The following is a 27,432-nucleotide window of genomic DNA, read 5'->3' as shown; positions in this document are numbered from 1 at the left end:
GCCCTAACTGGCCCCTGCTGCTCTCCCACCCAAATAGTCACTAGTAATGGTCCCCAGCCCTCAGGATCTTGCACAGCTGTCCCCTCTGGACACCTCCCTGGGCCTGTGAACCCTGCACACTGCCGGCTAAGCCTCCAGATCTAAGTCAGCAAACGCCAAGCCCTCCGCTTAGGTCCCAAAACAAATCACATTGCATGGGAGCAAACACCTGGTTCCTGTGACAACCGTCCAGCACACACTCAGGTTTGTCATGACGAAGGAGAGAAGTGGCAGCTGTGGTAGGGCTCAGGACAATGACATGGGAAGAGGACCTGTGTTCAGGGTGACAGGAATTTTCTTTCCACCAAAAATGGCACCAGTAGGGCCAGAGGGCAGGTGGAGAAGGTGCCCAGGGAAGGAAGGGAGGGCCTGGCCCTGTGATGAAGGCGCTGGCGGCTGGCGGCGGTCACGCAGGGTCCAGATCCGGCCCCTGGGCTGCCGAACACGAAATGGGTTCTGCCCAGACAGCGGCAGGGGCCCAGGGGGAAGCCAAGGGGACGCTGTCTGCCTCCCCGCTAGAGGCAGAGCGAGGGCAGCTGGAGAGCCCCGAGGACAGGCCTGCACCATGGCCCCACAGGCAGGGGCCAGGCTGCGGGGTGAGTGACGACACCGACACATGCACAAGAAGTCACACTTTATTTCTACAGCAAAACCCACGGCAGCATTTCACAAGCAGGGATTTGGGGGATTGGAGTCAACGTACACATACGGTTTGTGCGCGTGCCCACTTCAGAGGGTCTGCAGAGGGAGGAAGCCGCTTCGTGCTCACAACAGGACACGCTGTGAACGGGGACAGTGCCCTTTGGGCTGCTTCAGACTTCTGAACCAAGTAGAGAAGACACAGGCCTAGCAAGGTCCCTGTCCCGCCTCCAAGAGGCCTGGGAGCGGCATGAGGCTGGCACCCACAACCTTCCCAGCCCGGCAGCCCTGGGGAGAGGTGGCTGGCGGTCTCTGGTGCATTCGGGTTGTAACAGGTTTGGCAAAAACAGCACAAGGGCCCAGTCCATGGTCACCCGGAGGATCGTCACCTCTCCTGTCATTTGCTCCAAGGCACAGCCACAGTCACTTTCCTCTTGCTTTTCCAGGCTCTGGGGTTGGGAGTGGGTGGCCTCAGGACTGGGAGAGTCTGATGGGGAGATCCCTGGCCATCTGTCAGGGTGGGAAGAGCCACTCTGGAAAGAGGCCAGGCCGCAGGGCATTAGCAAGCTGTCCAGCCCCAAGTCCCGAGCAGTCCTAGCTCTGGCCAGCCTGGCCCTGCGGCCCCTGTGGTCCTCACCTGAAGCGCCTGATCTCGTGGGGCAGCAGATGGTGGGGCCTAGGCAGACCCTGTGGCGAGGTCTTGGAGCCCCATGTCATGTGCTGCCCATGTAGAACTGCGGTGGAAGGAGAGGGGCCTGGCGCACACCGGGCATGTGGGGCCAGGGGCAGCGCAGGGCAGCAGCAGAGCCCAGCCCAGGAGGACCAGCTGGTGCAGCTGATCTGTAGGGTGCTCTCAGGGAGCAAGGCCGTAGACCTCTGGAACTCACGGATGGACAATGTCCCCAGTGTCCCAGGGCACAGACCCCTACCTGAGGGCCTCTCAGCCCCTCTGCCTCTCACCATGCTGCCTGCAGCGAGTGCAGGACCCTCCCTTGGCACCTCCTGGTGGGACAGGGATGCCAAGCAGCGGCCCTGGGGAGAAGGCTGAGGGACAACAGTGGAGACAGGTGTGGGGCTCTCAGCCACCTTCTCTGCTCAGGGCTATAAATACGCATGCAAATAGTAAGTGCTCTGCGACATTTATCATAAATTACAGGTGGATGATTGTGAGTCTTCAGGCCTCGGGGAATATTTTAGGTCTTCCAAAAAAAAAAAAAAAAAGGGGGGGACAAACTAACCAGATCTGGCAATGGCCGCCCGGGCTGCTGCTGGCGGAATAGCGGCTGGCCTGAAGTGACTGCGCTGAGCGGGTGGGGCCTGGTAGTGGAGGAGCAGACGACCCAGGCCCAGGGCAGGAGGGACAGCTGGAGGATGGGTGCCCTCGCCCCTTCCCAGGATGACCCTATTCCGGGGCAGGGTGTATAATTTTAGGACTTGAGTGGTGAAGACGGGGAGGGCCCTCCTCGGGCTTTCTGTGCGCCTGCCCCGGCCCCTGCTTTAGCCCTGGAGAGAGCCTGGCCAGGGAGACGCGGGCATGCGGGGTCCAGCTGCCCTGAGCCCAGGAAGCGGGTATATGGGCCTCAGCGTGGGGGTGGATGGGCAGCCGGAGCCACGGAGGAGGAATCCAAGGGACACCAGGGACCCACCACGAAGACCCACACTCCCTCCCCTCCCCCCTCAGCCTCACTTCCTGGGGAACACTGTGGCCCCCCAAAACTTCCCACGCTCTCACACAACGGGGGCCTCTGAATCCACCCAGCGCTGGGCATGACGGGGCCCACTCCAGGGAGGTGGGATGACCAGTGGCCCTGCAGGCCGTCGAGACCCCCCTCAGCGACTCCTGAGCCACAGCGGGCACCAGGAAGACTTGTAATTTAATATCATAATGACGACACGCGTGGTGGCGCAGAGCCTCGGACGGCAGCTTAAAGTCCCAGGGCCACTAATGAGCGCCGAGTCCTGCTGGAGCTGTCGTCAGGATGGACACCAGAGTTGATGGCCGTAGCTGCCAAACAAATGGAGCCTGAGCCCGGCCTGTGCCTGCCACTCCGCCCGGTGGAGGGCAGGTCCACCCTGAAGCTGTTGTGCCCAGGACCTCAAGCGCCAGGAGCACTGGTGACACCAAAGGCGAGAGTGCAGCCAGCAAGGAGAGGCCCCAAGAGCTGCCCTGGACGCTCTTTCCCTCTAACACCCTCCTCCCTGTCCCAGGGGGGCGCTCAAGGGCGGTCTGTGACGGGACCCTCCATCTCTATCACCAAGTGGCCTCTGCTGCTTCCTGTGGATCACACTCTCCTTTATTCCCGCTGACTCCAGAAAAGCTCAGTGGCCACAATTTTGTTATCTTCTAAATTAGAAAGAAGGTGAGGCTGGCGGGCACAGCAGCGGGCATCTGGGGCGATGGCTAACTACTGAGCAATTTTCGCACAATTCAAAACTCATTTTGTTTTTTGGCCAAGGAATCAGTCTAACAAACACATCCCACTCTTGCTGAAAATCTCTCTTCCCAACTCTTCTAGGAATGAGACACTTTTAATGTATTTGTCAGGAATCGACACTTCATTTAATAAGATTTAAAAAGCGACAATTTAAAGAGCATTGAGAAGCGCCCCACACCCGTCACGGGCTCAGGGTTCTAACTAGAATCAGGAGAGAAACAGGACCCAGGGCACAGGGAATCGCGGGCGTGTGAGGGGTTTGAGCTGCGCAATCCTCCTGGGGGGCTCTGCCTGCCCAGCCGACCCCCTAGGAGCTGCCGGGAGGTGACCTGAAGGCTTCTTCCCAAAGCTCCGATGAAGGTTTCTTTCTACTTTTCCCCAAAACATTAAAAAAAAAAAAAAAAAGGAGGAGGAGGAGGGCAGGGGGTTTTGGCAGTGACTCATCTCGAGTGGGGCAGAGGTGTCCTTGCATGATCCCGAGAAGCATCATGGTACAGGGCAGAGGTCGTGGCCACCAAGTGTCTGTCTCCCTGGCCACTCCCCTAACCAGATCCCACCTGGCTGCACTAACGCTGCTCAGTCCATTGAGGCTCCCAGGGGTGAGGGGCCTTGGGCCTCGGAACCTCGTCTGCTGCGCTGCCCCCGGCGCTTGGCTGAGATCCCCGCTGGCATGGGCTCCTGGAGGCGGCCCAGGGCCCTGCTGGGCAGACGTCCCTGCCTCAGCCCAGCAGCACACTTGGCTCCAAGGTTTCGGCCGTTTTGACCCAGGTGGCAGCAGAGAGAAGCTCTCCCTGGGGCCTGCCAAGCCCTGGAGATGTCCAGGCCAGACTCCTTCCTGGCTGCTCGCTCGTCCCTGGCCCGGAGACCCCGCAGGCCTGTGTGGTGTGACACACCTCGACTGTGGCCCCTGGACCAGTTGGACATGAGGAAAGAACCTCCTGCCCCAATCAGAAGACCTCGAGGGACGGAGGGCTCCTCCAGCCTGCTGAGGCCAGTGTCCTCCTGGCACCCCGAGGAGGCTTTCCAGGGCCACAGATGGGGCCAGGGTAGGAGAGAGTCACCCGCAGAACACTCTGTGGCCACCTGCTGCCAGTGCCACCCCGTCCTCCCCTCAGCCCTGGTAAAGGAGGCACCTAAGGTGCTGGGGGAGGCGGGAAGAGCTCTAGCAGGTGAGGAAGTCCCAGCAGAGAGGACAGAGGCCAGCCATGGCCCGGGAAGCCACAGGTGTGGCCTCTAGGATGTGGCAGAGCTGCTGGCACCTGCAGGGGAGACACTTGGCAGTGGTGGGTTCTCAGCTGTCACTAGCCCAGTCACCTGGGGCCCCCTCTACCTGGGACGTGTCTCTGTGCCCCTGGGACTGACCTGGCCCCTCTGTCCCAGGGGACAGGGGACAAACAGCGTGGAAGGACTGCTGGGCGGGCGGGGGCTCGAGTGCCAACTGGCGGCTGCAGGCTGGATGCTGACAGAGGCGGCAGCGCCCCACCATGGCGGGCACCCCGCCAAGGAGCCTGTCACGCGGACATGCTGGGCACCCAGAGGGGGTCCCACTCGGCCCACAGCGGAGAAGCAGGCAGAGTTCTGCTGACAGGCGCCTCTCCCCCAGGACCACCTCTCCCACCTAGATGACCCTGTTTCCTGCTGGCCTGTGTTCCCACAGAAACATGACCTCACCCCAGCCCTGCACTTGGACACCACCTCACCATTCAGTGTGGACTCAGAACCAAGCTGAACGGGAGGAACAGGCGCTGACCCTTTCAGCCTTTCTACACCCCAAATGTCTTTCAGACACTGGAAAGGAAGCCCTCAGGCCTGCCCCACTCCTCTAAGCAGGCTCCCGGAGTGTGCTGGGCACCTGGGGACCACCGGGCAGCTCAGTGGCTCGCCACACTGCCAGGGAGGCTCTCAGGCCAGAGCTGACGGCCCCGACGCAGAGCATCTGGAGAGAAGCAGAACTGCAGATGATCACAGGTGTACATCACCAGGGGTCACCAGCACTGGAAAGGAAACCACTGGTAAGTGACAGAAAGCCAGATGGAGCTGTCGTAGTCGCATGAGATCCTCCCGGGGACGATTAGAAGTTTCTGAGAAATGCCTTTCCCAATGCCCAGGGGGTGCCGTAGTATGGGGAAAACACAGCAGCACAACAAGGCTGCAGAGGCGCAGGTCTGTGCTCCCGATGCTAGGCCACAAGAGCCAAGCTCGCCAGAAACTGGCATGTCTGTCCACAGACTTCTGAGTGTTAAATTAGCAGCTGGCATGGTAACTGTTTCCTCGTCAGCCGCGGAAGCTTAAAGGCAGGATACATTTCAGGAATGACAGGTTAATAACTGAGCAACCTGAACGATTATTGACTCAAATGTCCACAGACTGATGTGCTCACTGTGTATTTTGTTGAACGTCTTCAGAGGCTTTACCTTGTGAGACCAGGTGTCACCACGAGATGCCTCTGCATCTCACTCAGGAGTCGACGGACAAGAGTCTCTACCCTGCCCCAAAACCGTTCAAAAACAAGGGAGGGAAATGAGTGTAGAGGGATCAGAACAAGCCATCTGGAGCGCGTCTCAGAGATGAGGAAAGCTAGGGGTCAGCGGAGGAGAGGAGCTAGAGGGCACACCAGCCGCCAGGGCCGGTGTGGGTAAGAAAACCCTCCAGGGGACCCAATCCTACAGGCGCTCTGGGCCAGCAGGGCCTAGTGCCTTCTCTTCTGTTCCGGGTCTGCTGCTGTTTCTGCAGTGGGCTGGGGCCTGAGTGTCACTTCCTTCTGTCCCTCTGCCTGGGTCAGATTAGAGAGGTAGGGTTTTAATGGTGGACTTGATGAAGATTGAAGACCCGTTTCTCCCCCTGGAGACTAGCCTGATTTGGACAAATGGAGGAGAACAAAGCGGGCCCTGCTGTCCTTGGGAGGAAACCTGTGTCCGAGTTTGCAGCCGAGCCTGCTCCTCCCTGGACGTGGGGAGGGCAGTCCACAAACACCGTGCCCGGGGGACACCTCCTCTGCCACCCAGGCCCACCCAGTCACACCATGTCTGCCGCCTCCTTTATTGGTGCTGCCGGTTGGGTGAGCGCGAGCTGGAGCCTGGGCTGGGGGGCAGAGAGCCGCCACTGGGGGCTCGCAGGGCGTGAGGGTCAAGCTGTTGACTGGGCAGGCTGTCGTCCGTTGTCCCTGATTCTTCGCTGCCTTCCTCCTTCTGGATGCTCTGCTGCTCCGGACACTCAAAGTGGACACAGTGGAACACCTGGGTGAGGAGAGGAAAGGAGTTGGTGAGTGAGGGATTGGCTGGGGACCTCGGGCTGCCAGGTGCAGTCCTGCCCAGACACCAAGCAGCAACTAGGAGACCCTGGACGCACCTGACCAGTCAGGCACCAAAGTCATGGACACCGTGACCCAGGTTCCTGCAGAATGTTCTCACAGGGTGACCACGTTTGGGTGGTTTTTGTCTCATGGGCTCTTTTTCCTTTTGTTTATTTTTAATTTTGGGGGGTGCTAGGGATTTAACCCAGGGCAACTTGCCACTGGGCTACACACATCCCCAGACTGCACCCGCTTCTTTTTGTCTCATTTAGACAGGGCCTCACTGAGTTGCTTAGGGCCTCGCTAAATTGCTGAGGGTGGCTTTGAACTTGAGATCCTCCTGCCTCAGCCTAAGGCTGGGATTACAGGCCTGTGCCACTGCGCCTGGTTTTTTCTCCCTTTTAATTAATTTACCATTGAGGTGGTGGCCGGGTCCAGTCAGCAGGTGTGGACTGTGGTGGTGGTCACACGACTCTGAACCCACTGAGGGCGCACTTTCTGCAGGGTGAGCAGCACGGATGGGAAATCTCCCCCCATAGGCTGTGGTAACAAGAGAGCCAGCAGGGATCACCCCTGGAGAGGACCCGGGCACCCTGGCAAGGCCTACGAGGGCTGAGCGAAGCCCGCGGGTAGCTGTGCTAGGGACGGACTCCAACCCTGCCTGGCCTGGCCTGGCCTGGAACAAATGCCTCACCCGAGGAGCTGGCCACCTGGTTGAGGGCAGGTGACCCCCCTCCAGAAGCCAGGAAAAGGCTGCCCACCTGCAGCGGGTCTGACTGGCAGCACCATGGAGCCCCAAGTCAGTGCTGCTGGCCCCTGTGCACACGGCACATGCTGAACATGCTGGGCGGGTGGGGAGCCCTGGCCCCTGGCTCCAGAGACCCCGACATGCCTGGCACTGAACGGGCAGTGACCGCTGAAGGGTGGGCTGGGGGGAGTCGAGGAGCCCCATCAGAGGCCCAGACAGGAAGGCTGCCCGCAGCCCAGCCTCACACGGAAAATCCTCTCTGCTGTCCATCAACCGGATCTTTCTGGGGCTCCACTTCCCAGTGCCCATCGAGCTCTGAGGGGCAGGAATCCCACCCTCTTCAGTCGTGGTGGTCAGATGGACCACCCAGGGTGCAGGCGGCAGTGTTAAGGGAATCAATTTCAAAGGTGTGCTTTCTGAACCTGCTGAGGGCGCGCCTGAATTCACAGTCTGGGCGTCTCTGCTACCCCGCGAAGGCGGCCCCGCGTGCCCACTCACCCAGGAGCACCACCCAGGCACCCAGGCTCCTTCTTGCCAGCTCAGGCATAGAATGGGGTATGGCCTGTCATGTCACTGGGCTCTGAGGTGTCCTGGAACCCCATAGGTGGCCTGGCTTAGAGCTCCGAATTCAGAGCCTCTGAAGGGTCCACATGAGTGAATTATTTTAATGCAGCTGGAATTTTTCCAGAATTATGAAAATATTCTCAGGATTCACTGGCTAAAATCCATGGATAAAACTTTTCCATAATTACTATCAGATTTTTGTGTGCTTTATTCAACTTACTTAAAATCTATTTTATCAAATCATGTCTTCAAATAGTTCCTGATATTTAGTCAACCCACATCTTCCATCTTATGTTTATTTTTCTCATATTTACAAAACTATTTTTAAACCTGTGGTGAAACATTTAATCTACGTCTCAATCTAACGCGCTCAACATGTCATACTTTCTTCCAAGCTCTCCTGGGGGCCATGCAGACACCGTGTCTGAGGCCACAGCCCCACAGCACTTGGGGGCAGCTCGGCCGTGGGTGTAGTTCTTCTTAAACGTCCAGGCAGGACCTGGAGGGAAGTAGAGGACTCGGCTGAGACGAGTCCACGCGAGGGGAGGGTCTGGAGAGGGACAGAGGCCTCAGGGAGAAGACCTCAGACCTCTGAGTGGTGTCTGAGGAGATCTAACCAACAAAGTGAGGAGAGAGGGGTCGGGGACGGTGAAGAGGGCCTGATGCGGTGGGAGAGATGTGACTTGCAAACTGTCACTGATTTTGGGTGCAAATGCCAAGGCCAGGGCAGGTGGGCAGCTGGCTGTGGAGATGTGCATGGAGGCCTGGCAGGTGGGCGCCTACGTGGACAGCCACGAGCAACAGGTCCCACGGAGCCATGTGGCGGGCCACACTGCTGGGCCTCCCCAGCCCCCCAGCAGCTTCATCTCCATTCCCTTCCCTGGGCTCTGGATTTGCTGGTGGCTGGTGACCGTGCTCGTGGTAAGGGCCTACACAGATGCAGGATAGGGCCGACTGGACACCCCCATGCTCCTGAGGAGGTGCAGTCAAGGGGCTCTGGAGGAGCCTGGCAGGCAGGGCTGGCGGTGCTCTCCCAGGGGAGCACCGGTCCTGCCCAGCGGGAGCCGGAGCTTGTGTGCCCTTCTGCTGGAGAATCATGTCCACGGAGGGAGACGCACGTGCTGTCTGCTGTGGAACTATGTGAGGATGTAAATGCTGTGCTTTCCTTCCCAATTCAACTGGCTTTGCCCACTCTGGCTTCAACTCATTTAGTGACCACTGTTCTGAATTTCACATTCCAGGCTCGGCCACGAAGCCTCCCTGAGCCTGCGCATTTCCGGGCCTGCCCTCTCCCTCTGGCAGCGGCTGTCCTCTCCTAGGTGAACTGCTTCCTCTCCTTAAAGGCTGGTCACGAGGACAGAGGGCTTCCTGAGGACCCTTACTGCTCCTCAGTGCTGGTGGCCGCATCGGGTTAGCACCTTTTCTCCCCTTCCTCCCTTCCCTTGGCGCAAAAGTCCACTTCTGGTCCAGCTGTGGGCCCATACCTGTCAAGTGCCAGCAGGGCCAGGGTCAGACGGGGGCCCTATGTGGAGATCTGCAGGCTCTCTGGGCCACAGCACTGCCTGGGCTGAGCAGGGGGAATCTGAAGACCTCCCTCTGGGTGGCCAGGACTGACCTGTCCTCCTCTACCAGCCTTGCGTTCTTAAGCTTCTGCAGAACAGGAGGGTCTCTGGGCTTGACTCTTAGTCCCTCCTGCTTTAGGAACACACCTCTGCCAGGCAGGGGACAGGGCAGGCTCTGAGGAGCAACCTCGCCGCACACTACAGCTTCCAAGCTGGATGCATACCCCATTCCCTTCTGCAAGACCACCAGGCACCCTCTGAGCCCAGTGCCCGTGAAGGAGGCCTCCACAAGGGCTGCCTGGACTACGGCCCCTGGACAGGGGGGCGCTCCGTCCTGCCTGTCCTTCTGTGTAATCCCCACGCTCAGTCCTGTCAACACCTCTGGAGGCTGCGCCGCCGTGCTGCTGACACTGATCCCTGAGTTGACTTACATGGGCCTCCTCCCTGTCAACTCTCCCCTGTGCCCTCTCCTGATGAATGGTCCCCTCTCCTCTCGCTCTTGCCTCCTCTCCAGGACTGTGACTGTCCAGATGAGCCAGGTGAGCTCTTCCCCAGACGCCCACAAGCATCCTGGTGCCTCCTGCCCGTGGCCGCCCCTCTCCAGCCTCTGGCCCCTGATCTGTCACTTCCCATCACCCTCAAGGACCAAGCTTCATTGTCCACGCTGCAGCTCAGGGTCTTGCCCAGGAATAAACAAATCAATAAAAACCCTGCACTGAGAAATAAAAAGGTCTCAGGATGGCCTGGTGGCTTATCCTGTACAATGTGCTTCTTTTCCGAGGACGGTCCCCATACATCACACAGGACGAGTGCCTGCTCCACTATGCTGGGGAGGGCCTGGGGAGGGCCTGGGGAGACCAGCTGCCCAGGGGGAGACCTGAAAGAGGCCAATGGCCTGGTTCTGGTCATTACTCTCGTCCCACCATTATCCCCATTTCCAGACAAATTCCTCTCATCTACCGCAAGTGCTGCGAACTGCACCCTGTGTTGAGCCCGCCAACAACCCATCTTCAAATAATAATGCAAACGGTGCTTATTCCCAATATAGACACTGACGGGAGCCTCCGCGGCTGGTTCTGTGTGTTCCTGCAGCTCCTTCTTCCACAGAAATCACAACTATTCCTCTTTCTGACACCACAAGCTCATGACAGGATCTTCCATCCAAGTTAAGGGTACCCTGGAAAGTCCCAGGCCATACTGGCCCCAACAGTCCCCTGTGTGCTGTGGCCCAGGTACAGCTACCGGGCATCAGAGCTGCATTCCAGTCTGTGACCCGTAACCACTGCCTTTGGTGCAGATGAGCCACTCTGGGTTCTTGAGCCAAAGGACAATGACAGAGGGCTCCGGATGGAGCAGAGGGCTCTAGAGGTGAGGATGGACAGGAGGGGGCAGGGGATGGACAGGAGGGGCAGGGCACAGCCCAGAACAGGCAGGAGCCAGCGCAAGGGCTCTGGAGAAGCACCATTTCTCACATTTAAAAAAAGTGCAAAAGAAATGCACGTTTGTGGTGACAAATTCAAATAATACAAGTGTTTAAAGAAAGTAGATGACAGACCTTTACACTCTGAAATCCCCTGAAGTGAAGCGCAGCTTACAATCAAGAGGAAGGAGTCATTTTTAAAGAAAAACAACACAGAATTTGACAACAGACTCACTAAGGACTGATAAAGTAAGGAAAAGGGTCCACAGGGACCAGGGACTGTCGGCTACTGGGGAAGGCATGGCAGCTGCCACACTGCGGTCACTCAGGGTCCTCCACCCTTCACAGGATTTGCTGTTTTACCCTCCAGTGACCTTGCTGGGTGTGTCCAGCACTTGAACCCAAGGTCAGGATCCCCGGGGACAGGGGCAGGGCGGGCAGAGGTGCCTCTGTGCCACCACATTAGCTCTTCTGCCTACAGCGGAAAGCTGGGATTCACCCTCAGGGCTGGGCGGCACCAAAGCCTGGAACTTTCCACCACCATTCTGACAGCACAGGTAGACAGCAGACTCTGCCTGGAAGGGAGGCTCGGAAAGCCTAGAGGAGGCCCACCCTGGGCCTGAGGAGCTGCGAGCAGACACGTGGGCAAAGAGGGGCTTCCAGGCCACGGGCAGACCCAGCACGGCACTCTGCCACCCCTGTGGAGGTGCGCCTGGCTCAGTCATCTCTGTTGCTGATGCAGCCCGTCGTCTGTAGCCACACGCGGCAACAGTGGACACTGTGGTATCCTTCTTCCTCAGGGTCCTGTGCAGGACAGGGCCTCCTTCCCCTGGGACCATGAGATTCACAACTGGCCACCAGAGGAGGACTGGGGGTGGTCTGGGCCCTCTTCTCTTGGAGTGGGGGTGACCAGCAGGCTTGTGGTAGGGAGCTACCTCCTTCATGGGAGGCCTGGCTATCCCAGCTGGGCCCAGGCTGCTCCTGCCCCACACAGAGGTGCAGAAGGAAAGGAGTCCTGATGCCTCTGCTCTTTTCTTGGAGGCTGGAGGAGGGCGCCGATGGCCTTAGCAGACTGTCATTACCTCGGGGAGGGAGGGGACCTGGAATCATGCTCCACCCCAAGCTCCTCAGTCCTTCTTCCCACAGGTTCCCATGGGTCTCCCTGTGGGCCAATCAGCCGGGCCCTGGGCCTCTTTCCACTCAGAAGCTCGTGTGGTTCAATTTCTTCCTTCTGAACCTTCCCGAGACTGCAATACCCCTTGGAAAGGATGTGACCAAAAGTGAATGAGGCATACAGGGCAGAGACGCGCTTCTGATTTATGCAAAGCCATTACTGCGGCTGCCGCATCATTTTCGCTCCCCTTTTCGGCAATCATGCATCCCATTAGCCTGTTTGATTGCCGCTGCTCACAAAGGGGCACCTTCGCTGAACCATCTTCAATGGCCTCTGGATCTATCCCCGGAGAGGAGCCGGCTAATTTGCAATGTAGTCGTGTGTATGAATCTGACACAGCCTTAGTCACAATCTGGGCGTCCTTTGGTAGCTGCTGTTTATTATCACTTTGCCCTGCTCTCTGGGAGCTGTAATCCTGGACGTGTGGAAACAGTCCAGGGTGTTCTTTTCTCCACAAACCCCGGACAGGATGTATGCAAATGCCCGGCCCCTTCCTGGCCACCAGGCTCATTCCTCAGCTGGCTACTGCCTGTCGCCTTTCATTAGAGGGAATCCCCAAACACTATCTGCTTGACATATCTTCAAGGTTTTTAGGAGAAGAAGCATCTGCTAATTTTCCCAAATTGGCCTAAGAGTACTGTGAACTGTAGCAGAAATTGGGAAAATTTAATAAATGTTGATCAATGACTCTGCCTTGCTTCCCAGGTCTCTCCTGAGGAACTGCCGTAGCCTGCTTTCATGCCAACCAATACAAATAGGATTTCTGAACCAAGCTTTCAGCTTACATTTACAAGGCAACATGTCTTTATAAAATAGATACCTACCTCTCGATGGTTGCCCGTAAGTCAGACACAAGGCCACAGCTTCCGACATCCATTCCCTGAAGACTGGGTCCCTCCATGAGGCTCGGGTGGTGGCATCAGAGCAGCCATTTACCAGACTTGTGAAGGCAACCACAGGGGCCTCTCCTCATCCCAGGGCAGAGGCTGGGATGGACATAGTTCTGCTTAAGCTTCTCTCATGAAAGAGTTTGAAACCCATGCAGACTCAGACTGCATAGATGTTTTATTTTTGTTCCTTTTTAGAGGAAGACCAAGCCCTCCCAACAAAGCTTCTCTTTTTATAAGCCTTGTTTTACATGTGCATCTGAGGAGCCCCACACCCTGTTTCTAGTTAAGGAATCATTTCATGAGGAGACATTTTCAAACCTTCCTGTATTATTAATGGAACCCAAATATTTTTGCTCAAGTACTTATCCCTACTAGGTGTGGAAGTGAATTTCTGGGTGACAAAGCTCATATATGACAATAGTTTCCTTCCATGCCACTTTCCCATATCCACAGATAAAGTTCTGGGGACAAGCCTTCCCCAGGTAGCCTGTGGTTTTAAATGCCTGTGCACTCCTTTGTTCCAGGGAGAGTGAGTCGCTCTTTTATCTTAATTAATTTGCCCACAAGGTGGTAGAGGTATTTTTCTATTTTTTTTAAACAACACAACAAAACAAAATGAAAAACTCTACTAAGAAACAAAGAAAGTCTTGTTACCTGGTTTCTGGGAGGCCTGAATAACCCACTTGGCAGATGTGGCCTTGCCAAGGCTCCTTCCCACTGAACAGGTACCAAGAAGGCACAGCTGTGGCCCTGTTCTCGCCCCTGTGACAGCTGGGGTCATGCGGCCCCACCCCAGGCGGTTCTTCACCTCAGCTGACCACGCTCCACGGGTGCCTTTTGTCTCAAAGAGCTCCAGCTGCCTGGAGATTTCTGTCGTCTCTCCAAACTGCCAGCTCAGCATGGGGACACTGTTTGTGGTCATCCTCAGGAGCTGGAAGTTTCCATTTGTCTCATGGCTTTATGGCTCCTGGGCACTCACTTGCCCAGGTCTGTGGACACTTCTTCCCAGGCTGTGGAGCATGCAGAATGAAACTGCTCCACATGACACATCCACAAATTGTACAGCCTTTGAAACAATGACATGTGTTCAGTGTCACCACGTTTCCTATTTCCCTGATAAGCTCTTTCATGAGAAGCTTAAGCAGAACTATGCCCATAAAAAGGTCTTCTTTTAAAATTGTGAAAGAAATGAAATATTTTTCTGTTCTTCTTCCTAAATCGCCGAAAGCGAACCTCTAACATCCAGTTCATTGTCCTTAAAGGCAAGTGTCCTGTGAGGCAGGGAGGTGAAGTGACCTGGTGGCACAGGTGGGAGCAGAGGCTGGCACCCTGAGGGCTGGCAGCCGCTGCTGCAGTGGCTCCCTCCCTTCTCCTCCCGCCTCACCAGCCCCCTCCCGCTGTGCAGAGCTCCCTTCCAGGCCCTCCCTGTGGACTCTCTGAGCCACCTGGCCTTGATCACTATCAGCCTGTGTAATCCTTAAATCCGTGTTTTGGTTTGGATCACTCATCCCAAGGCTCCTCCCCTGCCCTATATTTTCATGCAACAAAAGCTTTCGACTTTCTCACCAACTCCACTCTCAGTTCTCCAAGGACAAGGGAACAGCCTTGGTGCAACCTCCTTCAGCTCTCCCTGTCCTTCAGCTCTGGGTGGCCATGGGTGATTCCCCAGGGCTTACTTTGTACAGAATCCTGCACCAAAGCTCTGGCTCTGGTCTGATGCGTGAAGAGGCAACTGTGTGCCAGGCCTTGGGGTAGGTGTTGGGGACACAAAGATGCCACAACACAATCTCTACCCTCAAGTACTGCAGTATAGCTAGGCATGAGAGCACACACTGGTCACCCCAGGGACTTATAAGGCAGAAGCAGGAGGGTTGCAAGTTGGAGGCCAGTCTGGGCAACTTAGCGAGACCCTTTTTATAAAAATAAAAAGGGCTGGGGGTATAGCTCAGTGGTAGAGCACCTTGGATCAATTCCCTAGTCTTCCCCCCAACCCCTGCAAAAAATGCTGTCATGTGGTGTGGGACCCAGTCAGAGCCTCCTGCTGGGACTATCACGCAAGCTCACAGGGGTCTGCCACTGGGCCCAACAGTCCCCTTGCCCTGCTCCCTGCAGGCACTCCGGTGTCACTTTCTCTGGCCCTGCACCCTGTTCTGGCACATACAGCACAGGCGGTCCACAGTGCCATCTCCAGCCTGGGTGTGTCTGGGCTATTCCTGTGCCCAAGCAGATTCCCCACGTGCAGCCCTTCCCTAGCCCCTGGACGGGATACCACGGAGGGCCAGGTGCTCCCCTGGGCAGCAGTGGAGCCTCAAGGCTGGGCCGTCCCCGCTGCAGACGAGCGGTCTCAGGGTTGGGCTGCTTCTCCCTGCAGCTCGGCCACGGGCTGTCTGCTTCACCCCTGCGCTGCCCCACTGAGAGCTCTGGCCTGGGGAGCAAGTGGGTGCCCTGAGGCACCTTCTGGGCCTAGATCAATGCCCTCTAGAGGAGACTCTAGGCGAAGTCCTGGGGAGCCAGGCGGGTGAGGTCAGCTCTGGGAGAGGGTCTGGACGAGAATCACCACCAGGCCAGGAAGGAGCATTTAGTTTAGTTTTTTTTTTTTTTTTTTTTTTTAAACGGAATCTGTTTCCCTATTTTTTTTTTCATTAGAGCCACATGTTGCTATGGGAACGAGGATGGCACTGGGAGCCCAGAGCCACTCGCTGGCCTGACAGAAGCCTGTAAATAAATCCTGCTTCACTCGAGGCTCTGAGCTGAGTGGTCCTGGAGGGCAGCTCCAGCAGCCACTCGCAGACTTTCTGTCTTGCCGGTGCTCCTCGCGCAGGCCTCCCGTGACAAGCTCACAGGTCCATTACCATTCCTCACATGGCGGGCAGTGAGCTGCAGTGTCATCTGCACCCCACCCTCCTGGACCCTCCACGACCTGGTCTCATTCATGTAGACCCAACCCCAAGGGTCATGTCCCCTGGATGCATTTTACAGACCCCCTGCTTTGGGGCCAGCCCGCACCTGAAGGAGCTGTAGTGGCTGCAGCTCACCCCACGCACTTCACCCCTCACCATCAACTGGGCACAGCCATTTGAGATGTCACCTCCTGGGGGTGATGTCCACCAGGGAGTGAGGCTGCAATCCCTGTGGGAAGGGTGGTTCGGTTCCCAGTGTCCCCTCTGACCTAAAATGGGCTCCTGTGCAGTGTGAGCCTGAGGAGCTGCCTGCTCGCCAAGTCTGTGGCCGAGTTGTGGGCCAGGGCACAGCAGGGCACACTTCTGCCCCTGTTCTTTTCCAGGCTTTCCTGGAAGACGCAGCAGCCTGGATTTGAATCCTGGCTCTGACACTCAATGGCAGGGTCCTTGCACAGATTAGTTAGCATTTCTCAGCTTCAGTTTCCTAATCAAGGTTTCTTTTTTGCTTAAAACCAAAATTTTTCACTGTGAAAACTATACACTGAAAGTTTGTTGAATGATTATGCCATGAACACTGACACAAACACCACCCAGGTCAAGAAGCGGGGCCTCCACGTGCCCCAGTTGCAAGCCCCACCAGAGGGAGCTGCCATTCTGCCTGAGCCAGGGGCCCCCTTGCCTTTTCTTCTTAGCAGTTCCCCCTGTGCCCGTTAACAGGGACGGGTTTGGAAGTTTCTATAATATAACCTCTTTTTTTTTTTTTTTTTTGTTAACAGGGATTGAACCCTGGGGTGCTTAACCACTAGATCACATCCATAGCCCTTTTTATTTATTTTTTATTTTAGAGGCAGGGTCTCAGTGAATTGCTGAGTCTGCACTTAAACTTGTGATCCTCCTGCCTCAGCCTCTGGCACTGCTGGGATTACAGGGGGGCACCACCACGCCCAGATGAATGTGATCTGACTATTCACGTTCTCTGCTGTCCTTCCAGACGGTCTGCCATCCACCCACTTGGGTCATCATCCACTGTGGGACGCACTGTGCTTTATTTTCCCCTTCTTCTGTGGATGGATGTGGAAGTGCCCCAGGGTCTGCTGTGAATCCTGCTGTGGTGTACTCATTTGTAATCTGACCTGCACGAGAGTTCGTTCAAAGGACTCACAGGAGCGGAAGTGCTCAGGCCTGTATTCAGAAGGTGGCACACACGTTTGTTCAGGTATATTGGGCACACCAAACTTCTCCAGAGATCTGGGCCAAGCCACACTTCTGGACGGACGACAGCTGCCCGCTGCTCCCTGGAGCTTTCTCACCTTCAGAGGAGGCTGGGCAGAACCTCCTGCACACGTGTTAAATAATGTGATGAGGACACAGGGCCTGGCCTGGGATCAGTGCTCAGTCAACGCTAGCCACCGGTATGTCATTTCAGGTCATTATTATTTTATGATAAGGGTCCTAACCTAAGAGATGCTGAATGCTTGGGACTCACACTTTTTCATTTATAGAAGTTTTTGGTTTCTGGGCTCAGGAAATCTTCAGTATGATCACGGAGGCTGTCTTGGAATGCCACGGCCACTTGGTAATGACAAGTTATTTTACTAAATCTTTCCCTTTATTCCTGTTTGGGTGGAGCAGAGATGGCTGAACAGATTATTCCGTTTGTGTGGCTCACAGATACTCTACTCTTACACATGCAGGGCACCACGCTAGCTGTGGAAGATGCAAAGGTGACTGTGACACAGCTCTCCTCTTGCCACATGAGTCCAATGAGCACAGGGGAACCAAGAGAGCCAGTGCAACCTGTCAATGCCTCCTCAGTTTCTGCTACTGACTTGGCGGGCGCCTTCCTGCGGTCCTGTGGCAGGAGCCCGTCTCTGTGCCGCAGAGCTCACTCTTCCTGTGGTCCTGTCAACCCTCAGCTTCCTGTCTACTGAAAAATCACTCTGGAACTTTCTCTCAAACTCAGGGCTTCATAAAGCCATAAAAAGAAACAGACGCCTCTTCTATCACTTTTAATACCACTGACCATCTTCACAGGGCCCCAGACTGGATCTTGTGTGGATTCGAGGGTGCAGGTGTGTGCCTCCGTTATATGCTAAGGTCACCAGATGAGGGGGAGTGGATGATGGGAGACGCCAGGCCTGCTCTGCCGCACTTGCCAGCTGGAACTGAGGTCTGCCCTGATGCTGCAGGGAGAGTGACAAGACCTTTTCCAGACCAGAGAGGTTTAGGAAGGGGAGTGATGTCTGCCTCCCACAGGCAGCTCAGAGACAATCAGCCATGGAGGCAAGGGGATGACCATGAATGCACACAAGCTTGCTGAAGTAGCCACTGAGACCACCAAAAAGTGGCCAAGGAATAGCCAAGAGTGAGCTTGGTAGCATCATGCACTGGGGAATCAGGTGACCAACTGAAGGGGATGGTGGGTGAGCTCGAGGACAAGTTGACAGGTCTGCCATCTAGTGCCAGGCACAGGGGAGACAAGGGCAGCCCTGAGAGCGGGCAGAGAAGACATGGAGAGACCACGAAAGGCCAAAGAGAGGAGCAGCAGGCATGTGAGAACCAGTCCCATGCAGGAGACTGCAGGGCAGAGGGACAGGAAGACACACTGGCGGGAGATGACAGGCAAGAGGTGTGAGGCGTTGAGCAAATGACGAGGGCAGCGCCAAGCACACGGGAGCAGCGGGGTGGGCGTCTTCAGAGGCCAGCATTAGAAACTCTATTGACAGAAGTCATAAACGAAGCTAAAAAACCTAATGAACTCATTGCTGTGGTGCTCACGACAGAAGATGAGAGACAGATGCCAGCAGCAGACGTGCGCTTCCCAGAGGACAGGCCGGGGAGCTGCAGGAAATCAGAGCCTGCGGAACAGGTGATGGGGAAGCCTGGGCCTCCACAGCCCGCCAGGCCGCTCGCTGATGCCCGAGAGCCAGCTGATGAAGGGAAAAGGGGAAAACCACCGTGGAGCCCACAGATGCCAGCCCCTCTGGAGGCAGGAGGCCTGGCCCACCAGAGCAAGACGGGCGCGACCCACGGTGGGCAAGAGCCCAAGCTGTCTGGGCTCAGAAGCCGGTTCCACTCATGGCTGGGCATGTGCCCTCTGCTACTCCAATAGCACCTGGATGGCGGGAGGTCATGGCGGTCAACTCCCTGGGCTCCTGGCCATGGTCTCTCTGAAGAGCAGGCAGCTCTGGCCATTGACACTCTCTCTGGGCCACTTTCTACCTTTTGTGGAAACAGCTCCCACCTCCCTGAAAGCTCTTCCACTCCCAGAAGCACTCCACGCAGGGCTCCCCGCACCACCCCACCACTGCAGTGTCTGCAGCAAGCAGACCTACCTGGGGACGTGGCAACCGGCTCGTCTTTTACACACAGTTTCACTTCTCAACTCCCTCTATATTCCTGGCAATTTGCACGAAGCCTCTGGGTTCACAAACACCCAGTAGCTAAAAGGGAACAAGTCCTGGCTCTGCCTGAAATGACAGCCGCGACAACCTTGCCGACACTCTGACCTCACACTTCCAACCTGTGGAGCTGGGAGAAACGAACATCTGCTGCTCAGGCCCCGCTGACGTGTTCTGCTCCCTCGGCCCCCGGGCTAAGAGCCACTGGCATCGCCTGGCAACCAAGTGAGACAGACTGCGGAAACCCTGCAACCCTGCCCTCCAGGCCACCCCCCACAGTGAGAAAGAGGTGCTTGGACCCTTATTTCTGATGGTACAGCTCTGCTCCCATGGAACTACACATCGGGACTGTCCTGGACTCCCACCCCAGTGTCCTTTCCCTGGCTGTGCCCATGCGGCAGCGAGCACCTTCCTGTCGGGCATCTCAGTTTTCCTCTAGCGCTGTTTCCCAGGAGTCCTGCCCAGCCTGCCAGATGCATCCTCCTTCGCAGGAAGCAGCCCGTCCCTTCTACCTCTGGGCTGCTGCTTCTCTAAGGCAGGTGACACTGCTTCTTCCAAAGGTTGTCCCAGAACCTCGGAACAGCTACAGATAGCTACATCTCTGACACCCTGGGAAACCAACTTTATCATGTCCTCCTGTGGGCTCCGAGGACGGTGTGGACCTTGTGTCCTCCCGTGTGCTCTGAGGATGCTGCAGCTTATGGATCTTCTCTTATGGTCCTGTTCATCATTTATTTTATGATTTCCAGTTGGAAACACCATGTTGAGGCTTTATTTTCCTGATCAATAACTGATTCAATAAGGCAATGAGCAAATTACTCATCAGCCTTATGAGATGGACCGCCATGTCACTAGTGCCTGCTGGCCAGCCATGCAAACTGATTGGCATCATCTTCACCCAAGGGGCCAGGGTCCTGGATATTTTTGGGAAATTCCTCATGGAAAAGAGGTTTTGCATGTGAACTTTAGAGCCTTGTCTAGGAAGATATTCTCCATCAAGAACAGCTTTGAAATAAAATGTTCAAGGTTTTTTTTTCATTCCTTTGGCTCCAGAGGTGATGAGGCTAGGACTGAGTTCAGGCCTGGAAGAGACCCTGGCTAGGCCATAAAGTGAATTATGTGTATTATAAAGTGTATTATACTAGCAGTAAAGATTAAAAATGAAAAATATTTAATTTTAATAGTTCAATATGTTACCTGTAAAAATAAATTTCAGTTTTTCTCAAATTTAGTAAATAACATAATTAATGTAGCTTAAGTAGTAAGAAAAACTGGAAATTTATTGGCAGAATTATTACAATATTATTGGTTAGGAACCAAATGTATATTAAAATGTAGATTAAAAATTAACTTTAGTTACATCACAAAGTAAGAAAAAAGTGCTTTTATGACTTGATGTTTAGAATTTTTGATTTTTGCTTTTAAAAATAACAATTAGTTTACTACTATAATTTTCAGGTTTGTTTTAAAATGAAGAGACAAGAGAAAAAACCTGAGGTGTGTCTGGCACTTCAAAGCATTCTTAAAATCTGGTATATTTTAACTGTGGGAGACGTGTCCTGTACTCCAAGAAACTCAGGAGGCTTAGGCAGGAGGATTGCAAGTTCGAGGCCAGCTTTGGCTACTTATTAGCTAGACTATGTCTCAAAATAAAAAAATAAAAAGGACTGGGGAGGTATATAGCTCAATGGTTAAGAGCTCCTGGGTTCAAACCCCAGTACCCAAATAAATAAATAAATAAAAACAATGCAATAGTTTAGATTAATTTTGGTGCCTCCCTCCCCCCCCTTTTTTTTTTTTTTAATAAAAATGATCCATAGCCACAGTGTGTTTCCTGCAGAGAAGAGCCTGTAAACAAGCTCTGGAAAAATCCTGATTCCACAAACACAATGCATGAGCTAGGCCAGCTCTGTAAACAGGCAAAGCCAGTTGCAAGATGAAAATGTAGGGCCTTGTGCTCAAAAGGCAGGAAAAGTGACCACCCTCTTGCAGCCTCGCTTACCCTGCCATCCTTGTATTTGCTACTTGCTCCACGGGAACGCCCTCAGACCATGGTAGCCCTTCATGGTGTCCAGGGCCCTATCCAGTGACTAGCACTAGGAATCGCACCAGACCCCAGGCCTCCAGCACCCATGCCAGGGCCCAGGGAGCTTGTGGCTGAGAGCCAGGCCTGGGAAGGCGAGAAGTGGCAGGAGGTGGAGTAGGAGAGCCCTGGGCGCGCACTCCACAAAACAGGACTCAAAGGTTAAAACAACAAGGACTTTAAGGTGATGCTGCAGAGCACCAGGCCCAGGCATGGGGCCCCAGGCCACTGCTCTGGTGGACACCCACGAAGCCACCGGAACTGAGACTGAGAAAGATGCACAATAGAGGGAAACTAGGATCATTCCCACTTTTGTGCTTCTTTCTCATTTACCTCCTGAATTTCCACATCGTTACTCCTTACATGTCACGTCTTTGACCAGCAGACCCTTCAGTGGGGCATACCACATGTGGGACGAGGACATCAAAGTGAGAAATAAGCACATGATGCTAACAGCACATCCATATGCTGGACACCACACTCAGAGTGCTAAGGGCCCCCATGAACCCCGTCATCTGCAGGGCTGAGGACTCTGAGAGGAGGGACAGGCCACCTGACCTCTCTAGGGCTCTGTGATGGCGGGTTCTGCAAAGGGGTGGGAGGAATAAGCAGAGCAATAGGTGCTGGCTTCATTTGCTAGTGAAGGCACAGCTAGGTGTGATCACAACAGCCCCGTGGGCCAGAGCGGGGCTTTCTTCTGCACCGAGCTGTGGGGACAGCAGGCCATTAGCAGGCAAAGCCAACGGTTCCCCTTAGCTCGGTGTACCACTTACCGGACATCACAAGAGGGCACGGCGCTGCTCATGGAAAGAGGCCCTTACCTCATTTGCTGTGTTGTGTGTTCCAACGATTCGGATGAAGGAGGCAGGCTGCCTTTCAAAAGTCACCGACTGCCAGGACCTGCGAGAGCAAACACAACCGTTGGCCTGGTTACATGGCACAACTGACCCATGCTGGTGGCCCTGTCCATGAGGGGGGCCTCCCAGCCTGGGTGCTTGTGCAGTAGGAAGGGTGGGGGTTGTAGGAAGGGTGGCAGTCGAGAGGCAGGAACATACGGTGCCCCACTCAGACCAACATCTCATCAAAGAGGGCACGCCATACCCTGAGATTGGCACTTAGGATTTTTATAAAGCCCTCTAAAAATGAACACCAAGTGTAGGCCATGTCTGATGGGACAAGAGTGTAGCAAAATATAAACACAATTAGGGTGACGGGAGCTCATAAAATACATTTCCTCATCCATAAAATAGGATGGGATGGTGACCCCAGAGGGCCGTGGGCAGAATGACCAGGGTAACTCATTGGATGTGTGTGCGGGGGCAGGTCCTCGAGATTCCGGGAGGAGAGTTTCGCAGCAGGGCAGCAGGGCAGGGGTGGGCAAGCCCAGAACTTGGGCTTGGAGCAGCAGGCCACTCACTATGGTGCCATAGAGGGCACCTGGGGGCAGGCGGGGCTCCCCAGGCCTCCAGCTTTCCCATTTCCAAAGCCTGGCCTGGCTCTGGGAGCTCTCAGAAGCAAACCCAGTATTTTAAAGGCAACTCTGCTCTGATCAGCCTGGGAAGGGCCACTCCTTTAAAAGCTAGCAGAGAAGGCCCCAAACAAACTCGGGGAAGAGGAACTTGGCTCTTGGCTAGTGCCCGGCAGCTCATCAGAATGCGCTGGAGGAGCACGAAGCACCCACGACCGTAAACTCCAATAATATTTTCTATAATAAACGTGAGGAGTTCACAGTCGTTGCCATCCCTCCTCCATTCACACAGTGGAAATGCCAGCTGCCACGAAGCTGTTTCCTGTAATTGTCTAATTACCAAGGAACGCTAGCAAAGGAAATATATGTATTTGCAGTTTGTTTTCCCCTCTTGTTTCAGGTGTTCCATCTTCCCTCTCACTACCAACCTCCCACTGAGATTGATTCACTGCTGCCTGGACACCAGTCCTCTTAAGGTCATTAAAAAGTCGTTACCATCCTGTGTGCAAAGGCTGCGCCTCTAAAAGCAGTTTTCTAAAAACAGAGTAAGAAAAATCGCTCTCCTTGTGAAAACAACATTATTCATACACGAAGGTGATGCCACCTGACATCCCCAGAGCTGCGTTCTTGCCCATTTCTTGACAGGAGACTCTGACAAGCCTGCGGGCCGGGAGGTGTGTGAGGTCCTGGGGTTCCACAGGCCTGGCTGCCACTTTGAACTATGTGTCCCATCCCTGTCCCTAAAGGAAGCTGATGGCACCCACCTGCCTCCCAGACCAGGAAAGGGAACAACCAGCACAAGTTACAGCCACTGTTACTGGGTTTAAGTCATCATTTCACGAGAGGATTTCGGGGTGGTGGGGAGGAGCAGAGCAGACCACACGGAGATCTTGTTCTTGGCTTTCCAGCCCTATGCCTGTCTATCTCCTAGTGATGCAGGATTTAAGGTAAGACTTTACATTTGGGAGCTCTAGGTCCTCCACAGGTGGGGCCACCCCTCCCCCCGTGCAGTGCAGAGAGGAAGGGGCTCAGGGAGAAGTGAGGTTGGCTGTCAGTGGTCAGGGCCTCAGAGCAGCCTGGCTCCCAGCCCCCGCTTCCCACCTTCTCCCCTCCCGCAGCTCTTTTCTCCTTGCCCCAGGCTTGCTGGGGTTCAGGGCTCTGGGCAGGGCAGCAGCCTGAGTAGGAGGGAGCATTTGTGGAGTAATAAGATCAGAAGGTCTCAATTTACTACCGATCCTCCATTACGCTGCATTAATATCTAATCACATTAGAGTTCATTTTCACTAACACAGCCTGAGAGTTGAATATATGATTTCATTTTCAGCAGAAGTAGATACCAATCCTAAGACCAAAGTATCTGCAGGAAGGAAGCTGGCTGGGGGGAGGTAAAGAGCGCCTCTCTCCCCAGCCACCAGATTCCATTTCCCCTGGACTTCTTTAAGACAACTGGAGATGCTGCTCAACAGGGAAAGACAAAGTGGCTTTGGAACAGCATCACCACAACTGAGCTGCATTTGTAATCACTGTGCTTCCTCAAAGGACACCACCTCAGTTGAGATTTCACAGGGCCAGGGGACTTGATCCAAGTAGAAGCTCAACAGTGGCTTTTAGTGAGCTTTACTGACATCTGCATAAGTACCCCAACCCACCACGCACCCAGAGTCTCTACTTCAGTAGGCACAATTTCCAGGAAAGTTAAGACAGCCTTGGCTGTGGCAGCCCTCTCAGCTCAGCACTAGGACTGGGTCCTGGGAGGAAGGTGTCTAAATAGGAGGTACCGGGTCAAAAGATAAATGTGCACTTTACTTTCAGAGTTTACCATAAACTGAAAACTCCACACAGGACCAAAGTTCCAACCCTGAACCTGTTAACTCTATAGAGGACAAAGCATACACTTTCCTAAGGCGTGGTTTCCTCACTTGTCAATGCATCTGGAAGGAAGTTCCATGTCACCCAATGTACACGTGGACTCATAGAGGAGTGTCCATAGAATCCAATATGTCAACCAAGATCTTAACTTTGATGGAAGAACTTTGAGAATCATTTACTTTATTTTTTGACTTTTCCATACTGTTTGAATTTGGTAGAAAATGTATCTACCTTGTCTGTTGCCCAAGGATTTGACACAGATCACACGGTATGAAGCTGCTGAAAATGCAGTGCTGTGCCCTTATGGAGAGCATTTCCAGGTGACAGGAAAGGTTTTATCCTGGTCTTTCACAGACAAGGGTGCAATGGTTGAGAGCTCGGGTCCTGGAGCCAGGCTGCCTGAGTTTGAATCTCAGTTTAACTTTCAACAGTTCTATGACCTTAGGCAAATTGCTTAACCTCTCTGGTCATCTGTAGAATGGGAATACTGAAAATAAAATATTTCTTTTATTTTTTTATTTGTAGAGGAACACACAATATTTTTTTTATTAATTTATGGTTTTGTTTTGTTTTTTAATGTGGTGCTGAGGATTGAACCAGTGCCTCACACGTTAGGCAAGTGCTCTGCCACTCAGCTACAGTCCCCAGCCCCTTAAAATATTTTTATGAAGGTTAAATACATTAAAAAATGTAAAACACCCAGAACAGTGTTAACATACACTAAGTTCTAGAAAAAATTAATGAACCTGGAACAGACGAACCTGGGCCTCATCTAGGAGTCATCAAGTTTGACAGTATATGAGTCAATGACCACCAGGGGCACCCCAGGTGACTGCCATCAGCACCCATTTCTTTGAGGCAGACAGGCAGTTGGGCTTTGGAGAAATTAAACAAGAATGTGTTGATATATTCTTGAGCTTGGCACCTGCCGGGTGTGATGGGGGATCCGTGCAAGATGTACTGCCTGCCCTTAAGAAATTTATTGTTTCACCAGGGAGATTAACTATCCTTCCACAAACTAATTAGGGAACAATGCAAACAGTACAGTGGACCCAACTAACTGGTGGAGTTCCAAACTTCCCTTGTAATTGGTTGTGTGATGCCTGAAAGCAATTTTTCCAAAGAAATAGAGCTATAAATTTTGATGGGGTTCCCAGGCCCACCCACAAAACTCAATTTAACTCATAATAAGGCTGAAATATTATATATATCAAGTTTAAAAAAAGAAAATAAAATTATGTTGTTGCCATAGTGGTAATCAAGCACATCAGAAAAACAAGGGATTGAAAGCAATCTTCTCAAAGCCCCTGCTTGAGGAATGAGGATTAAATGCTGTCATGCACATAAAGTCATGGGGACACAGTGGGAACACAGCAGGTGGCTGCTGAAGGTGAGGGAAGGGGCCCAGCGAGTCAGACCATGCAGACCACGTCTGGGTCCCTAGACAAGCTGTAGGGTAGGTGAGCAGCCAGCAGGAGCCCCGCCCAGAGGTGAGGCACCAGACAGAGAAGATGGGCCATCTGCACAGCATCCCAGAGCAGCCAGGTCGGGGCTGGGGATGTGGCTCAAGCGGTAGCGTGCTCGCCTGGCATGTGTGCGGCCCAGGTTCGATCCTCAGCACCACATACAAACAAAGATGTTGTGTCCACCAAAAACTAAAAAATAAATATTAAAATTCTTTCTCTCCTTAAAAAAAAAAAAAAAAAAAAAAAAAGCACCAGAGCAGCCAGGTGTACAGCCGAGACCGAAGCAGGATTTAGTGTCTGTTAGTTTGTGTTCTTTCCACCAAAGAACAATGAAGAACTTTCAGATAATGTGGCTGGGAGTTGGGGGCCACTGACTACTCACTGTCCCCTGTTTTTTTTTTAAACATTTTTTTGTATATAGACACAATACCTTTTATGTATTTATTTTTATGCGGTGCTGAGGATCAAATCTAGTGCCTCACGCGTGCTAGGCAAGAGCTCTGCCACCGAGCCCCCTCCCCATCCCCTGGGTTTTATTCTCCTGGACCCTAGAGTATTAGTGATGCCTCACTCACAGGTGGGTCACGACTCTAGGGCTGGGGATGACAGTGGCCAGACCGTGGGGATCCCACACAAGTGGATCACAAGCCAACCACAGGCCAGCGACTGGCCCCTGGAGTCTCATTTCCTGTATGGTTCCTGAGGAGACCACAGTGATGGCTCTTACTGCGCAGGGTCAGATGGATTCCCCAAGACACACAGGAACACGGCTCATGGGGAAAGCACAGTGTCTGCTGGCGAGCACCAGTATGTCTTTTTTTCTTTTCCTCAATGGTGCTGGAGATGAAATCCAGGCCCTCACACAGCCCCACTAGCATGTCTTTAGGTCCTCTCCTGTGGGGACCTGCATGGCAGGCTCTCCTCCACAGAGAGGTGAGGCGGGGAGACGGATCCCAACACAGAGGCTGCACTGAGAAGCGAGGTCTAGGACCCCGAGCAAATGTGGGATGGCACACTCAAAGCTACACATTCTCCACGAAATGTACATGCTTGTTAAATATTCTTAAATATTCTGGAAGTGTATGTGCTCAATTTGTGACAGCGGTGGTCTCAGAGGAGAGGGAGGGAAGGGAACAAAGGAGACTTCTGCACTAACTGGAATGTCTCATTGCTTTGATTAAAATAAAAGAGACTTGAAGTATATGTGAAAAATACTAACTACGGTCAACTCTGGGGATGAGGACGTGACTGAATGTTATATCACTTTTTATTCCTTATGTATTTTAAACAGCTCTTGAAATAAAGAGGGGGAGGAGAGAAGAAAGAGATCAAGACAGTTTCTGTGTTTGTGTGTGAAGGAACTTGCCAGAGGTAGAATTAACCAAACTGCAATTATAAAAATCTGGAGAAAGTGGAGCTGGTCCCCCGGTAGGGCTGTGGATTTTCCAGGTGGCACTGCTGGCTGGAGACAGTTGCACCTTT

The 27,432-nt window shown here is 53.8% G+C and overlaps 1 protein-coding gene across 3 annotated transcripts in view; it reads right to left on the bottom strand.

Annotated features, from left to right (window-relative positions):
- Window positions 1-656: 656 nt before the first annotated feature.
- The window catches only part of Btbd9 (BTB domain containing 9), a 402,045-nt gene continuing 375,269 nt past the window's right edge, over window positions 657-27,432 (bottom strand). For all 3 annotated transcript variants that reach the window (XM_021721934.3, XM_005318735.4, XM_078020076.1), the window contains 2 exons: window positions 21,969-22,047; window positions 657-6,349 (listed from right to left, as the gene is read on the bottom strand). In XM_021721934.3, the coding sequence (XP_021577609.1) occupies window positions 6,152-6,349; window positions 21,969-22,047 (277 nt within the window). In that variant the 3' untranslated portion in view covers window positions 657-6,151. The remainder of the gene's footprint in view (window positions 6,350-21,968; window positions 22,048-27,432) is intronic.

Source organism: Ictidomys tridecemlineatus, chromosome 8 (assembly GCF_052094955.1).
Source record: "Ictidomys tridecemlineatus isolate mIctTri1 chromosome 8, mIctTri1.hap1, whole genome shotgun sequence".
Taxonomy (NCBI): Eukaryota; Metazoa; Chordata; class Mammalia; order Rodentia; family Sciuridae; genus Ictidomys; species Ictidomys tridecemlineatus.
The sequence above is the reverse complement of the archived record's forward strand: the minus strand, read 5'-3'. Positions and strand labels throughout refer to the sequence as shown.